Source organism: Pelodiscus sinensis, chromosome 8 (assembly GCF_052426305.1).
Source record: "Pelodiscus sinensis isolate ZL-2025 chromosome 8, ASM5242630v1, whole genome shotgun sequence".
Taxonomy (NCBI): Eukaryota; Metazoa; Chordata; order Testudines; family Trionychidae; genus Pelodiscus; species Pelodiscus sinensis.
In genome coordinates, this window is record NC_143059.1 from 32458007 (window position 1) to 32475875 (window position 17869).

The 17869-nt window shown below is 43.1% G+C and overlaps 1 protein-coding gene across 1 annotated transcript in view; it reads left to right on the forward strand.

Annotated features, from left to right (window-relative positions):
- Window positions 1-17869, forward strand: part of OIT3 (oncoprotein induced transcript 3) — a 28593-nt gene that overhangs the window by 7966 nt on the left and 2758 nt on the right. Inside the window, exons 4-8 of the mRNA XM_006131991.5 lie at window positions 5240-5362; window positions 8247-8369; window positions 11282-11442; window positions 12878-13293; window positions 16921-17020. Of these exons, the coding sequence (XP_006132053.1) occupies window positions 5240-5362; window positions 8247-8369; window positions 11282-11442; window positions 12878-13293; window positions 16921-17020 (923 nt within the window). The remainder of the gene's footprint in view (window positions 1-5239; window positions 5363-8246; window positions 8370-11281; window positions 11443-12877; window positions 13294-16920; window positions 17021-17869) is intronic.

The following is a 17869-nucleotide window of genomic DNA, read 5'->3' on the forward strand; positions in this document are numbered from 1 at the left end:
TTTTTAGATTTCTGTCTGTGCAAATGTATCCCGGAGGCAGAGTGACTATGCTTGATAATCTGTGACGAATAGCTAAGAGTTCCCAGATTTTGATGGCAAAGGGCTGGTGCTTTTCCAGTGGAAGGCCCTCCGCCCGAGAACTTTCTTCCTCTTTTGGCCCACCACAACCTGAGTCTGTTACAGGGCTCGTGCTGAGACTCGTGCTCCCAGATTTTTTCATTAAGATCTTATTATAGTGGAGAAGGGATTAGATATGATGGATGGGAAAGTTCAATGGTGAATGAGCCTTTTCCAATATTATCATTAGTCTGCAAAATATGTATGGATTTTTCTTTTTAATATGTCTTGTGTCCATAGACTATGTGGTGCGTGCTTTCATAATTTAAAATGTAAATCCGTGATAAATACCTGGTGGTTAAAGATTGATCGCGTAGTTTGTGCTTTCTTCTGACCTTCATTCTGTCAGGCAGAGGAGTTATTCTTTTCCACTGAATTTAGAGCTGAAGAAAGGTGCTGGACTGACAGCCCTGTAGACTGATTCCCTTTATATATACACAGCACAGATTTTCTGACCTGGCCTTGCCAATGTGCTTTCAGTCTTGAGCTGTGGGAAACCAGCTCTACAGAGGAGAGGACTACTGGTTTTTTGCTCACACTGTTAACTGGGTTTTGCATTGTAAATCTTTGCTCCCTACTGGACTGAGGCCATCTGGTTCAGTTACTGGACAGTCAGACGATAGTAATGACTTTGCCCCAGTTTAAGTCTTCCAATGACCTCAATGTGAAAGTCTACGTACGCCACTACGAATCCCATGAGCCATAGTTATCTCTACCATGAACCGCAAATGATGCCTCAAATGTGCAATAAGCATCTGGAAGCAAATATTTTAAGACCCCCTTGTCAGAGGTTTATTCCGAGGACTAAAAACAAAAGGAAAAATGCATCAAATTAATGGAGTATCTGCACAATTTCATTCCATGCACAGTTTTTGCTAAGGGTCTTAGTAGGTCTGTCCCTGCTACAGGATTGACTCTGCTGCCTTTACTTCCTCCATTGTTTTCATTTTTCCATGTAATTAAAAACATTCATTGGACCAGCTCATGCATGTCGTGTGTGCAGAATTCTCATTGACTTAACTGAGCACTCACAATGCTCTGGGTTTGCAGGATTGGGCCTATTCACTGATGAGTTTGCCATGGAAATGGAGAAAAGGTTCTCTGCCCTCTGTATACCCCTGTCAAGGCTGATTCCCCACCCTGGCACAATGAATGCAGAAGTGGGGGCCCACAAAATACCCCAAAACCTTATTTTCCAGGCTTTGGTAAAAATCTCCCCCCCCCCCCCCAAAATCCTAAAAACCTAGATTTTGGTGATAAAAATCCACGGCCACCACCCAAGTAATGGTAAGAAAACAAGGGAAGAGGTCACTTGGGAAATCTCAGCCCTAAAGTAAAACCAGGACACAAAAATTAACCAATACCAGGTTAATAAAAAACTTTTATTAACACCACAACACTCCTGTTACAAGCATAGTTACAAGCATGGGAAGCGACTGTCTAGGAAGGAGTACGGCAGAAAGGGATCTAGGGGTTATAGTGGACCACAAGCTGAATATGAGTCAGCAGTGGGATGCTGTTGCAAAAAAAGCAGACATGATTCTGGGATGCATTAACAGGTGTGTTGTGAGCAAGACACGAGAAGTCATTCTTCCACTCTACTCTGCACTGATTAGGCCTCAGTTGGAGTATTGTGTTCAGTTCTAGGCACCACATTTCATGAAAGATGTGGAGAAATTGGAGAGGGTCCAGAGAAGAGCAACAAAAATGATTAAAGGTCTAGAGAACATGACCTATGAAGGAAGGCTGAAATAATTGGGTTTGTTTAGTTTAGAAAAGAGAAGATTGAGGGGGAACATGATAGCAGTTTTCAGGTATCTAAAAGGGTGTCATAAGGAGGAGGGAGAAAACTTGTTCATCTTGGCCTCTGGGGATAGAACAAGAAGCAATGGGCTTAAACTGCAGCAAGGGAGGTTTAGGTTGGACATTAGGAAAAAGTTCCTAACTGTCAAGGTAGTTAAACACTGGAATAAATTGCCCAGGGAGGTTGTGGAATCCCCATCTCTGGAGATATTTAAGAGTAGGTTAGATAAATGTCTATCAGGGATGGTCTAGACCGTATTTGGTCCTGCCATGGGGGAAGGAGACTGGACTCAATAACCTCTCGAGGTCCCTTCTAGTCCTAGTATTCTATGATTCTATGATAGTTGGATTGGCTAGATGATAAGAGCCACCAATTAATAAACTAATGGGGAATTTTCCCATGGGAACAAAACTTAGTTATAAAAGAAAGGAAAACCCATTTCTAAATGCACAGACATCAGATTCCCATCCCTAAGCCATAAAACAATAAAACGGATTTATCTAGACTTTCCCCTACTTACAGATGGTGAAGAGTCTTTTTTTGGAGAGGGACTTGTTGTCTGTCCCCCTCAGTATCTGGAGAGTAACTGCTCAGGGACAAAGGAGGGAAAAAACAAAAATTCCTTTGTCCCAGTTTGAAATTCCTATCTGCATTTCTATTGGCTGAATGCTACCTGGCTAGGTATAGGGACATAGTTAACTCCTTAGTCCCCAGGCTGCTGGCCATTCCTCATGACCATGACACCCCCGCATGTCACACAAAGCAGGCAGTGCAGGGGTGGTGGTTTCTATGCATTCTCTGGGTGCCAGGCACCCTGGGAAGAGGCTTCGTATGCTGCCTCCACCCCTAGCACAATTGCAGTGCAGGCAGTGTGCTAAGTACTCCCCAGAGGTACACGGCTCCCAGAGAGCATATGGTCCCTGCAGCTGGCCGCTTTGAGTGGTGTGCAGGGATATGGAAGGCAGGGAGTCTGCCTGAAGCTCCTGAACTGCTGACTGGGAGCCACCTAGATAAGCACCTCTAGGCCAGAGCCTGCACCTTGCACCCTAGCTCCTCCGTTCCCCTTCTGCTCCCCCTCCTTCACCCCTGTCCCAAGTCATAACCAGTGTTCCCTCTAATCTTTTCCATCCATGTACGGATTTTTTTCCATTCATGTGTGGAATAATTTTTGTATGTGCTAAAGCATGTGCATGTGCAGTAGAAATAAAAACCTAGCTATGGGTGCTCTGCTAATCAGCTGGCCAGATTTGAATCTCTCCAGAGCAGCCACACAAGCACCCAGCTTACAGGGAACACTGGTCATAATCCAAACCCTCTGCATCCCCAGTCCTGCACCCATATTCCCTCCCAGCCCAGTCCCCTTCCCCAAGTGACAACTTTCTCCGAGATCCTGCATCCCCTCCTACATCCCCTCCTCCAAGTCAGAATCCCCTCTTGCACCTATACCCCCTCCTGCCCTAGGTCACAACACAAACACCTGCATCCCCTCCTGCATACCTGCCCTAGGTCACAACCCCTTCCAGACCTTGCACCCCCTCCTACATCCCTTTTCCAGGTTAGAATCCTTTCCTGGACCAATGCCCTCTTCCAGATCCCACATCCCCTGCTGCACCTAAATTCCCTACCTTGTGCTCCCTTCTGCACCCAACTCCATCCCAGACCCTGCACCTCCTCCATTAATATCATGGAAGAATACAGCCCTTGACTACTTACTAAATTCTTAGAATAGCCTCTGCATCAAAAATTATTGCCTACCCCTGTTCTAGCCTGACTTATGCAATACACTACAGATGTTAGATTAGATTAGATCAGGTCTAGTCTAGTCTAGTCTATCTAAAAGAACTACAGGCTCAGAAGTGGGATTAAACATACATGTGTATGTTTAATATATATGTTGAATCCCACTTCTGAGCCTGTAGTTCTTTTAGTCTGCAAATAAATGTATTTAATTTAAGAAAACTGAAATTATAAATTTGAGTTAGGATTTAGGCTTTCCACCATAGATCAACCTATCCTGGTGGGTTAATAATTATATTTACATACTCGTTTTTCATCTCTAGGAGGCCTTGAGTCAATCTCAGATTGTCCCAGCTGAAACTACTGTCTGTCGTGTCAGCTTTGTCCCCTAAGAGATACTTGTCTTCGTGAAATCACCATATTGACAGTCTGTGCTTTAATAAGCAGGACAAGTGTGCCAGCAGACAGTATTACCGCCTGTTGGCAGAATTTTGTGGAATTCCAGGACTAGATTTCCAGAGTCTCCGTCTGGATAACATTGAAGGTGTGCAACCTTTGGTAAAACCATATGAAAGAGCTCAGTACAGCCTTTTCCTGCCTTAGGTCTCTCTAGCTAGCTCAACCAACCTTCACTTTCATAAATACTAAATCTCAATACAAAGCATTTTTTTAAAATGGTCAATATGTCTTATATCTATGAAAAGCAGAATCTCTGTTCCTCCTAGATTCATGTGACATCTCCTTTAACGGATAAAGGATGTGTTGCAGCTTATTCCTTAAGCTAAAAGCATCTAGCTCGTGTCATTTGTGAAAATAGAGTATGGCACCAGTTACAGACTGTGTGGGGCATGTGAAAACTAGTATTACCTTTAAAAAAAATATCTCTACTGTCTTTTAAAACTGCATTTTCCTTATTTTAGCCTCTGTCAGCCAGTAAATAATAACTAGCAAGCTGTGTAGAGGAAATCCAAGCTTGGCTGATTGATAGCCTTGTCATTTTGCCTGGCCTTAGAAAAACTGTCACTCTTGTGGCTGGCTGCCAGCAATCTCTTTTTCTCCTTTAATATATTCATTGCATGCAGGCAAAGAGTAAATCAAGTTTGAAGAAGAAGGATTTCCTATGATCAGAGTATCTTTCATCTCAAAAGAGAGGAGAAAATATAGGCTTCAGGGGTACAAAATGGGGAAAATTAGGAGGAATTCTTGGGACTCAGCCAAGGGGTTCAAAGGCTACCGTTACTTTTTCCATTCCCTTTTAAATAACACATGCGTTCTAGGGAAGTTGTGTACTGTCATCCTTCCCAGGATACAGTTTTTGTGTGTATGTCACCATTTGTGACCTGTTTTTCTTTATATTCAGCCTTGTTTCTAAGGCAGACTCAAAGCAATAGCGCTGTTTGTTGCAGTCAGTGGTTGTGACCTCTGTTTTCCGATAGGGATATTGATTCCTTCTAACCTAACTTGTGATTTGTGCCAAAAAATAAAATCCAGTTTCTTGCCTGCAGCCTTGTGCATCAGACCCATTTTACAGGCTGTGTGTGTGGCAAAGCTGAGTATTATTACAGTATTTGCTTCCTGCAGATGAGAATGAATGTGAAAAGGATAATGGAGGCTGCAGTGAACTTTGTGTGAATCTGAAGAACTCCTATCGCTGCGAATGTGGAATTGGGCACATCCTGGGAACAGATGGTAAAACCTGTGAAGGTGAGATAAAAGGCAAAGGAATGGAGGCACCAGCATGGAATTTCAATTTTGAAGAGCACCTTCTAGCACCAGTCATACTTCCATAAAGTTACATCAATCATTCCATTATTTCCTGCATAAATATTACCCCACAGTACTCAGTCAATCATGGCATTTTGCAGCTACTATGCAATACAATTGTGTTACTGTTGTGCTTGCCAGTAATTTGAAGAGAGTAGTGAAGAGGTTCCTTCCAGTATTGCAAATGTATGTTTTTGCTGGAATTTGTGAACCAGCTTCTGATTGGTTGTTAGCAGATGCAAGTGGCCTTTATCTTGATAAAAATTAAAAAGGAAAGATGTTTCTCTCACCCCTAACAGAGACATCTATACAGTACTTGGAACAGCACTTTGGAAGATGGCTCACTGGCTGCCTTTTGGGAATGATTAACTCCAGGGTGGAATCATAACAGTGGAAGGATGGGCCTGTCCTGGGGATGGAGCAGTCCCTTTCAGAGGGTAGAAGCTAAGATGTGGTTCTGAAAATAAATAGGTGTATCCCTCGAGGTCACCTTGAAACATGATCTGAGTGCAAATAGTGCAGTGATGGGACTTCCCCAGCGTAGCTGTCTGACACTCTGTGTGTGAACCCTCCCAGCATCACTGCATACAGTGATAAAAAAATGGAGACAAAATGAGGAGGCATAGGACAGGGAACTAGTGACTCACATGCAGGAGCTGAACAGGATTTTGTGTTGCCGTAATCTGGCAAAAGATGAATGACAGATGGGATTAGTAAATGGGCAAATATCAGTTATGATTGTGACAGAGTTGGGTTTTTTGTTTTGTTTTTGTTTTACTCTACTGAAGCTCCCCCTGAAATCCTAAACTTCACTCACAGTTCTAGAGAGTAGCTCTATGTATGCTAAAACAATTAGCAGTGAAACAGGTATCAAATATGTTGACACTGTGATGGAGAATTAACACCCTGTTGAGATAGATGAGGAATACACAAAACTGTATTAAAATCAGTGAGGTTGTACAAATATAAATTGAAGTAAGGTCTCATCAGGAACAATTTGTTTGTAAACATACATATTATAAACTGTTTTTACAGGAATGCTTTGGTTCTATAGACCCATCGGACACATGCTAGTAGAATGCACTACTTGGTATAGGTTCAGTAGGACCCTTCTTTCCTAAAAGGCTAAAAAGAAAAATCCAATACAGTGCAAATTTTAAGCCTTTTAAAACATAATTAAATCACATTTTTAGTTGGCAAACAAGGGAAAATTTCACAAGTTTTTATTAGTGCCCTGTTAAAGTCAGAGAATTGTAACAAACACATGAAATCTGATAAACCGGTGTTACTGTTAACATTTCAAATGCTTTTTCGATTTGGTTTCCACAAAATTTTCATGAAGTAAAATCTCACCCAATTATTGCCCCCGTCCCCAAGCTCCAATCTAGTCAAATACTCTTCACACAACCAGAAGTATACTCTATAAGCTGCATAACTGATATTTAGTGTTTCATTCTGCAGGATAAGTATAAACTTGAAAAATTAAAAGTGATTTTAAGATTAAGGAAATATATATGTGTTGTAAAGAAAGCTCCTGACTATCAAGTAGAAGGGATAATAAGATAAGGGGAAGTTTCTAAAAAGAAGACCTGTGACTAGTGGGGGTGACTGCAGATGGCTTTAAATAAAAAAGAAATTTGTCTTAATTTGAGCTAACATAGCCCACACCAGTGTTAAAGCCTGCGTAAACCCAGGTGCAATGGGAAACTGTAAGACAGCATGAAGGAAAGGCCTTGGGAAGAAAAGTGGTTGTAAATCTTATCTGGATTAAGACTGGAAATAAGGCAGAGCTATTGCAAAATGGTTTTTAGCTCAAGTCAGTAATTGGCAATGGATTTAAGGGTATAAAAAGTCAGCTCTTAAAGGGTTCATTCCTAATACATGCTGGACCATGTTGGAACGGACCAATTCAGGTCTGAGCACTTCTGGGTTTGGTTCATTTGTAAGTATCTTGATCAAATGCTTATAAACATTTTGTTACAGTTTGGATGTTCAGACTGAACCTCTAAAATCCAGGACTCTCTGGCCCAGCAACGTCCGTAGTCTGGCAGAACCACAGATATTGCTGAACCAAAGAGCCCCAGCTGGCCAGGTTCAGAAGCACAACCCAGGCTGGGCTGATGGTGGGGAGGTACTCTGGGGCCAGCAGCCAGGAGTGCAGCTGCAACCGGGGCTGGTGAGGTTGGGAGCGCAGCCCCGCCCAAGGTTAGTGCAAAGGGAAACAGCCTCAGCCGGAGCTGGTGCGGTGTGGGGGGGTAGATACATCCCCAGTCAGGGGGGCTGGTGGTGGGGAGCGCAGCCCCAGTTGGGGCTGCAGGCATCAGGGCCAATAGCCAGGAGCACAGTCCTGGCTGTGGCTGGTGGCGGGGAGCTTAGCCCCAGACAGGACTGGAGTCAGTGAGGCCAGCAGCTGGGCGTGCAGCCTAGTCCGATACTGTGGAAAGTGCAGCCTCAGTTGATGCTGAAGGCAGTGGGGCCTGCCCCTGCATGGGGCAGGCGTGGTGGCGGATATAGCCCCTGCTGGAGCTGGAGGCAGCGGGGCAGGCAGCACAGAGCGTAGCCCCATCTAGGAGCAGAGCCAGACCTCTCCTTGTCCTGCAAACTCCATGGTTCAGGACCACCCAGGGCCCAAGAATGCCAGACAAAGAAGGTTCAACCTGTACTAATTTGCTTCTCATTTTGGCTTTTTAAACATGTTTAGGGCAACTGCATCTGCATAAGATTTTGGGTTGAATAAAGGAATTTATGGCTAAACCAGAGTTTTGTGGTTTTCCATATTAATATTTCAAAACAATATTAATAATTCCAACACTTTCTGTTTTAGAAATTGAAGGTTGCCACAATAACAATGGTGGCTGCAGTCACACCTGTATTTCAGTGGAGGACACTTACCAGTGTGAGTGCCCACGGGGACTTGCTCTGTCAGAGGACAACCACAGCTGCCAAGGTAGGAATCTTCTGTTCACTCATCCTTTCCAGAAGGAGAACATGTGTGCTGCAGTCAAGTATCTAGCAGGAAGGTAGGTTGGGGCTTTAACAGATTAAATGGTACTTTGAGATTACTGACAGTGGTGCCAATTAGTCAGTCATCAAGGTGTTTTGTGAAGGAATTCAGCATCTTAAAGAACAAGCAATCTTACTGTATTAAATTCAATTAAATGTATGGTCACATTTAAGAAGTAAAGCAGATATTTTACAGAGCTCTTTTATGGCTGCAGAAATACAAGCTTTTATTACCTCAAATCAAGATTATGGTGTTGTAATTAACTGCAAAAGTCTAGCACACAACTCTGAGGTAGTTTGACTGAATCATATTGATACGATAGTTCTCCATGTATTAATCTCTTTCAGCGCAATTCAGGTTATTGCATCATTTGCCATTTGAAATAAAAAGGGAGTTGAGTCAAATAAATGTTTACAATTTTTAAAGTAATTTCCTCCTCTCATCAATTGTATTCCTGCTACAGATGGAAACTGAAATGCTTTTCCCCACCTGGGCATAAACAAACCTTGTGTATAACAAGAGATGTTATGAATCAGATTTTATTATAATTTGTCTGTATTGTGGTAGCCCCAAGAGACCTTGTCATGGACCCCATTGCACTAGGTGCTGTACAAAAATGGCCTTTGCTCCCCAAAGAGTTCATCTTCTAGGGAGAAACATACCAACAGACCCGGGGACTACAAGAAACCAGTGAGACAATATTGATCAGCATGATAGGCCATGGTCTCAGCACACAGTGCTTACAGCATTGTACACAGTATGCAGATTAGATCTCCTGCAAGCTGAATGGGATGACTCAAGTGCTTAAAACACCAGCAGCTTATTTACATTAGGGACCCAGGTTTGATAACATTGGTGAAATTGAGCCAAAACTGTCAATATTGGGACATTTTTTCTGAAAAAATTCTTTAGTGTAGACAAAGTTCATTCTTACATTACATGCTCATCAGTACTGAATTGTGGCCTTGCTTTTTTAAAGTCCTTTACCAGTGGATGATGAGTTAATTTGTATTCAGACTGATTTATTGATAGCAATGAAACCTTTTCTAGTTTTAAGTGTCCCCTGGATTCATGGGTTCTCACACAGTCTAGAATACACCCTAGCCCAGAACTCAGGTGGTAGGATTTTCTTTTCCTTTCCCCTCAATATTTCAAGGTAACACCATTAAAAATAGAGATGGGACTAAATCAAAACCCTGCAGCCAAATGCCCCTGAACTTTGGAGATATGCAACCTGAATCTAAACTCCCTTGCTGTGGCCTGAGTTTAAAAGAGGCTTCCTCATTTGCTGAAGTGTTAAAGAAAGTCCTTAAAGTAAGGCTGAGTTCATCAGTTCTGCACAGTGCTACCTTTCAGGCAGACATTGTAAGTGGGTTCACAATGCTCCTGTAGAATCCTGAAAATAACATTTGTTTTCTTCCTGTTTTTATCTTTGCTATTTGACACACACTGATTATTTTTCACCCTCTTGTCTTTCTAACAGAGCAGGAGCTTTGTTAAGACATTGCCCTTTTCTTGAATTCTCCTTCCCCTTAGTGATGACAGAGAGCACACGGCTCTAGGAACACTGCTTATTATTTGGCACATCACACCAAAAATGGTGGCTTTTAATAAAACTATTCTCTATAATGACTTGAGGAGTGTTAAAAAATTGCTGCTTGTACAGTAAAAATGTTCACTGGGGAGGAAAATTGCAGTTCAGTGATGTCAGTGTTGCTAGTTGTATCCCAGACCCAAGGAGACTGGAATTTAGTCTTCTTGGAATTAGAGAAGCAAACCTTGTGGAGTAGGAAGTGTTGAACTTTTTATTTTTATTTTTTTTGAGTTGCCTAAGTTTACCAGATTGATGAATTTGCAAAATATTTTGTCCTCTAATTTATAAATAAGTAATTTCAAATTTTCTGTATCTTTTCTAAGGTGTATATAGTATATATATTTAATAAAAAATATTTTATCCCATACAAACTTCTTTTTAACAGTCTTTCTCTATCCTGTCCTCTCGCTCTGTTCATCTTTCCCCAGTTTCTCTTTAAAAAATTCAAATTCAAAAATATTCAAGTTGAATTTTCAAATCCTGATTGTCCAAATGGCTTGGAATGGGGCAGAATGTGTTTGCTAATCATTGCCAAATGCATTACATTAAATATTGATTGTGATGGTCTTTCTGAACACCTCCATTCTGGCCAGACAACTATACAGGATGAATTTAAGCCCTCACAAAATCTTGTTCTAGCATGTCCTGGGACTTCTATACAACCTGAGTTAGATCCTCAAGGATGGTTCTGTTTGATTGTTACATAGTCCTTTGCCAGTAACATGCCTGGGTTTTCCCAAGACATTACACTATTAATGGTGTCATCTGAGCCTTGACTACATAAGTGTAATCTGAAAAAGAAAATTGAGATGCTTACACAAAAACTTGTCTCTTCAATTCTGTCTTCTGCTACTGGTTCAGACAGGATAGAAATTGCTTGGTTCCAGTATGCCATGTGGAAAATTTGGGGGTAATCTGCTGGATCTCAGCAATGCAGGAATTACACATTAAATGCAGCCCTCAGACTCTTGGCAACAGATTTGTCCCATGAAGAGGGAAAACTACCTTTTGAGGCATCTACAAAGTTAGAATCTGAAATGCTCAATCCTCTGGGATGAGAGCGCCAAAAACAGTGTCTGTAGGCCAATAAAAGTTCATTTCAGGAAACACTGAGAGTGGAAGCGAAGGGTGGCTTGATCACAAATAGGAGTGCACTCTCCTCTGTGTTCACAGTAATGGTATGCAGAGTCCTTCCCCTGCCCCCCTTTCACTTGGCAGATTTGATGTGCTGATCATTGTCCTGGGGGGGATTTTCTTGCAGTTCCAGTGCTGTGCAAGTCCACCTCCATTGAGGTGAGCATCCCCAAGGAGCTGGTTGGAGGGCTGGATCTTTCTCTCATCAATGCCTCCTGCAAAGGAGTATCCAATGGCACCCATGTCAACATCAACTTCTCTTTGAAGTCCTGTGGCACAGTTGTAGAGGTATGTATCCTCATCACCATCAGCTTCGTCATCATCACTGTTCTCATGACATGCCTAGAAACAGGCTCATTTAGGGCCTGTATCTCTGGTATCTGTACTGAGGTCATTAAAACAACTGAAATGGGGTAGGGATACAGGGTTGGATTCTCAGTAAATGTTAAAACCCTTCTCACTTTGGCTGCATCGTATGAGTCATGAACCCAAACTCTTAACTGACTGAGCAGTGTGGAAATCCAGTTGAGCTATGTTCCATAACATTTCTCGTTGCACAGACAGAACCTCTCTCAGCCATTCTGTTTTCTAAGCTCCTACTGGCCATTTTATGAGACTAATATCACAGGTTAAAGTTCTATGTGGGAGAAAAATACTGGCTAGGTGTGTATCAACTATGGATATTTGTATTCCTACACACACTTCCTCTTAACTATTCACCCGACATAGTATAGAAGGCAAGGCCCTCACATGGCAGCCCCAACTCCATTTCCAAGGAGGAATGGACTGAAGGGTACTGCCTCTCTTGACTACTTTCAGCTCAGGAGGAGAGGAACTAGGACAGGAATTGAGCTGCCTGTTGGGCAGTACCTCAGCAATCTCAGTAGAGAACACAGGGAAGAAATTTCAGCTCAGAATGATGGGTAGATAAAAGAGCCTTGGCGAGTCCATCTTTCATAATATCTGTTTTTATTTGTGGATGCCTATTTTTTGCCCTGAAATAGTGGAACGAGCAGGTGTTTTCTAGGGATTTTAGCCCAAATTACTGTGTGGTAGCTGTAGTGAGAGCATCTTCTCCTGCTGCCATGCAAATAACCTCAGCCCAGGTCTGGAAGGGACACTGAAGTCTACACGTGAGTGTTTGTTCCCTCTCCCTTATTGGCTTAGTCCTCGTAACACACACATGCAAGAACTGAGGACTGAACTGAGACCACTAAATTCTGTTCAGTTAGGGTCTCAGAGTGGGTTTGAGCTTGCTCCAGGAGGGAATGGCCAGTTTTCATTCTGTCACACAGTAGCTGACTTGTTTACACAATGCAGTCAGAAGGGAGCAAAGGAGGGGTGTCCCCATACTGGCAATTTCTCAAGAGCCAGAGGGCAACACCTTTTTCATTGTGAATAGCATAGCCAATTGCATGGCCTCCATTTATAAAGTTCCAGCCCATGGAAATATTTGTCCAAGCATGATGTTTGGATCCAAGTGACTCACTGCACCCAACTAGTGTCCATGGGCCCTACTAAAGATGAGGGTGACTGTGGCTGCCATGTAGAATTGTATTGGCTGCGTTTGTTACAGCAAGAATAGTACACCCAATCCCTGGCTCTTATGTCCAAAATCAAATAGAATCTTTAAAAAAATTAAGGTTTTGTTGGATGCCTGATGTTTTCAGTTGCTTCGTGTCACGATCTTGCCCCCTTACCACCTCTTCTTGCTGTGCTGCAGGTAGTAAATGATAAAATTATTGCTACCAATCTGGTGACTGGCTTGCCCAAGCAAACACCTGGCAGTAATGGGGACATCATCATCCGCACCAGCAAGTTGTTGATCCCCGTGACTTGTGAGTTCCCCCGTCAATACACCATCTCTGAGGGCTACGTGCCCAACCTGAAGAACTCCCCATTGGAAATCCTGAGCCGCAACCAGGGCATTTTCCCCTTTACCCTCGAGATTTTCAAAGACAAAGAATTTGACGAGCCCTACAGGGATTCTCTTCCCACCCTAAAGCTTCGTGACTCACTGTATTTTGGGATCGAGCCCGTGGTGCACGTGAGTGGGCTAGAGACACTGGTAGAGAGCTGCTTCGCCACCCCCAGCGCAAAAATTGATGAGATCCTGAAGTACTACTTAATTCAAGATGGGCAAGTGTCATTGTTCTATTTCCCTTGTTTGTCTGATATTTTACCCCAATACCATTTGCCATCTGCATTACAGAGCACATACAGAAAATAGAAAACACCATCACCATACCTACATCCAAAATATCGGGGATAAAAGTCAAGCCTTATAATTAGTTTAGCTAGTTAACCACCATCAAATTTGAAGGGAACTGTGGCATAGAAACTCTAAGGCTACGTCTACACTGGCCCCTTTTCCGGAAGGGGCATGTAAATTTCACCTATCGTAGTAGGGAAATCCGCGGGGGATTTAAATATCCCCCGCGGCATTTAAATAAAAATGTCCGCCGCTTTTTTCCGGCTTTTAAAAAAGCCAGAAAAGAGCGTCTACACTGGCCCCGATCCTCCGGAAAAAGCGCCCTTTTCCGGAGGCTCTTATTCCTACTTCCGGAGCTTTTTTTTTTTTTCCGGAGGATCGGGGCCAGTGTAGACGCTCTTTTCCGGCTTTTTTAAAAGCCGGAAAAAAGCGGCGGACATTTTTATTTAAATGCCGCGGGGGATATTTAAATCCCCCGCGGATTTCCCTACTACGATAGGTGAAATTTACATGCCCCTTCCGGAAAAGGGGCCAGTGTAGACGAGCCCTGTGTGAAATACTGTGTAGGCATGAAATACGTTTTGGGAGTATCCTCCCTTACTTATTTTCCACCATGCCAAATCTCCCAGCTGACCAGTACCTTACTTTGGAGCCCACCAAGTAGAAGGGTTACTCATTTAATGAAAGTGCCCTCTCTTCAGAGGCTGAGACCTATGGGTAAAGAGGCTGCTACTGCTCCCTCTGGCTTGAAGTGGTTTCCATCGTATATGCCGTGGTTCCCAACCTTTTCCAGATGAGGACCCATTTTGACAATTCAGGAAGACTTGGTGACCCAAGGCAATTCAAAAACGGGGGTGGGGGTGGAGGCGGAGACACTTGGTGACCCTTTTGAAATGTAAGGGCAACCCATATTTGGGTCCCGACCCATAGGTTGGGAAACCCTGGTATACAGGGTTTATAGTTTAGTGGCTCTCAGCACTCCCATTATACAGATTGTTCTAGCACCTTGATGTGCTGCAGTATAGCATGCTGTCACTAGGCCAGCCTATATTTAAAGTATGTTCTTAGTATCCCTATCATAGCCTCTAAGCAAGCAAAAAGCTGATCATAGAGAAAACAAACATTATCTCTCTCTAGAGTGTATACCCAAGCCCAGTGGTGTAAGGCGAATTCATTAGAATCAAATCATAGTCCAGGACATTAGGAGGGGCTTGATTTAGCCCAGTTCACATATTTTAAGATGGTTCCAACAGTTATCTAGTGCAATGCACACTATTGTACCCAGTTTATGCAGAGTTCTACTAGAGTTAGCAACATTCTGCAGGCGGAGGAATCTAACTGACTGAATATCCCACAGGTTTTAAATGAACATTCCAGTATCAACAGAATTCTTTTTTTCTTTTTTGTAAGTGAATAGACTGTTCTGTGTAATGAACAATTCATCAAATATTGTCCTGCATTTTGCTTCAAATATTTCAATGCAAGGTGTCTGTTAAAAGTACGGCTAGAGTCTTTCAAGTTTTGTTTCTCTGCCCTCCACCATTTCCACTAGAACCTCTTTTAAAACATGTGAAGTCCACATTTCTGAGATTACTTTATTGAAGAGGACATTCTGTACTGGAATGCAGTACAACTTCAGAGTAGCATTTTAAAATTGGCAGAGCGTTGTAATAATTAGGGATGTTAGATATTGTGTAACTGAATAGTTGTGTAACTGCATGAAATCTTAGTGGTTATATGACTATTCAAATATAACCGTCCCACTCCCAGAGAATCCCTTGCCACCCCATGTTGTTGCCTCTGTATCAGAGGCAGCCGTGCAGGGTGGCAGGCGGGAGATGGTCCACCAGGACAGCCAATTTAAAAACCAGCTCCCTGCACCGACTGGCTGCCTGCCGCCCTGCACAGCTGCCTCTGATACATGAGTACAGCTACAGAGGCAGGAGTGCAGGGTGGCAGCAGCCCCATTCTGCAGGGGTCTGATCTCCCCTCAGACAGAGGCTAGTCCATAGCAGCAGCGGAGGATTTAGGGCAGGGCGAGCAGGGCCCCATGCTTCCCGAGGCCCCGTGCATGCGCTGTGTCAAAGGGGGGGCCCCACGACACTCTCATCTGCCCCTGCATAGCAGCCTCCCCTGTCTGCGGGAGCTCAGAACCCCGGCAGACAGCTGCTGCTGACACAGACCAGCCTCTGTCCATGGTGAGCCTTGGCTGTCACGAACAGCGGCTGCTTCACGGCAGCCTTCCTTGCCCTCCGCCACACTACTGTGCAGGTAGCAGTGTGTGTGTAGGGGGTAGGTGGACAGATTCGATACTCATTAGGAGCCTGCTTAAAGCCTGCTCCTCATGGACACCGGCTCCCACTCCCCCCTCCTTGATGCGTCTGGTATAGAAGAGGCGGGGGGGAGGGGAAGAAGTGTGTGTAGTTGACAAGATTAGTCCATAAGACAAGGCTTATTGGTTAATCGTGTAGTCAACTACACGTTGACATACCTAGTAATAATCAACAAAACATGTATTAAATTTTATTTTTGTTAGTTCTGTCTAATTTTGTTCAGATGTGAAACTTAAGTTCTGTAAAAACAATTAACCATTCTCCTGTAGTGTTCATAGAAATATATGAGAGATCTCCAAGTCCAGCTCTTAGTGCTGAAGCAGGGTCACGTATACCTAGATTATCTCCAAGAGTTCATGGTCTAACCTGTTCTTAAACAGATTCCACATCCTCCCTGAGAATCCTATTCCAGAATTTAATTATCCTAATAGTTAAGTTTTCCTAATATCTAACCTTGCTGCAGATTCAGCTTATTGCTTATGTCCCACCTTAAGGGGATGCGAAGAACAATTGATCACCATTTTCTTTGTAATAGCCCTGAACATATTTGAAAACTGTTATCAGGTCTCCCTTCTGTCTTCCTGTACCCTAATACCATCATATCATTCTAGAGACACTGAACATAACATTGGCTAGACATGGAGAAGTCCATCAGTGTAGTTTCACATGCCAAGCTAAAGAAATGCAAGAAGTAAACAAAAGCATAAATGGTGAAACGTACATGAGACTTTTAAAATGCTTTGTTTCCAGCTAAGAAATGTTAATAACACAGATAAGGATGTTTTATTTTAAAGTAAATTATTTTTATCTTCTCAGTATCCCTTGAATTATGACATTATATTTTTTAAATAATTCAGCAAATATCTGAATCTGTACGTCACTATTGATCATTGAAGACTCTATTGCCCAGAAAGGTGAAATGAGGATAAATTGGGCTGCAATTCTCTGACAAATCTTCTGGGTTGTGGATATGTGTATTGTTGCTTGCATTCTGCCAGTTCTCTTTGCTGCAGAGCTGTTCTGGAGATCCTATCAGTCACCACTGGTTTTTTGTTTTTTTTTTGTCGTCTCCTCCGCCCCCCGCCCCGTCTTCATTCTTGAATAGTCTGCTGTGGCCAAAGACAAAGTACTATGGATGATAACTAGGTGACTAAATATATTGGAATACTTTTTTTCCACCTCTGTGAAAGCTATTAACACTTCTTCCTATGCTTTCTTCAGCTGTGTTTCTGATGACTCCGTGAAACAATATACGTCAAAGGATCATCTTGCCAAGCACTTCCAGGTCCCTGTGTTCAAGTTTGTGGGTAAAGACAACAAGGTGAGCTCAGAACAAAATTACCTCTTGGCAGACATTGAATCAGCTCATCACAGGCCTAGAAGACTCTGCTTGGGGCTGATTCTTTATGCTTATGGTATTACAGTAGCAGTAGAGAGTCAGGAAGAGGCATTGCCATACAAGAACAGATTGATGGTCTGTCCAGCCTAGTATGCTATTTCATTCAAGTGCCTACGTCATGTGCTTTTACAGGAAAGTGGTGAGGGAGATGGGGTGGAAGCCTTGGAAGTTGTTCAGTGCCATGGCACAATTTCTTCCTAACTGCAGAAAGAAATTGGCTTGGGCCTGAAGCATGAATCTTGTAACAGTTGTTCTACCTCGTGTAGTGTAACTGCAGATTCTGTTCTGTCTTATTCTTTGGTCTACACCTGTTTGAATTTTATTAAGCTGTTCTTGGGTGGTATCAGGATCAAAATTCAACCTTACCTTCAGGCAGAAAAATGCGGGATGTCCTGCTGTCTACTTAGAGGAGACTCTACTACCCTCTCCCATCATCTGGGCCATGGGAGTTGCCATTCTATAACTCAATCTTCCTCACTGCCTAGAAATGATAGCTGCCCTGTTCACATCATCCTTCCATGGTTGCCCCCTCACTCTACACAGACCTGTTTGTTACATTTCCCTTACTATCCCCACATGGTCTCCTACTGCTCACATTTCCCCTCACAGCTCATGCCACATCCCACTGTACTCACTCCTGTTTTATGCGCCTCACTGTCCCTGAGTCCTCATAATATCCTGTTTTGTTTCCTGACAAACTGCCTTATGTGTATTGTCCCTTCAGTTTCATTTCCCGCACCAGCACATTCTCTTGCTCCTGCCTGCCACTCA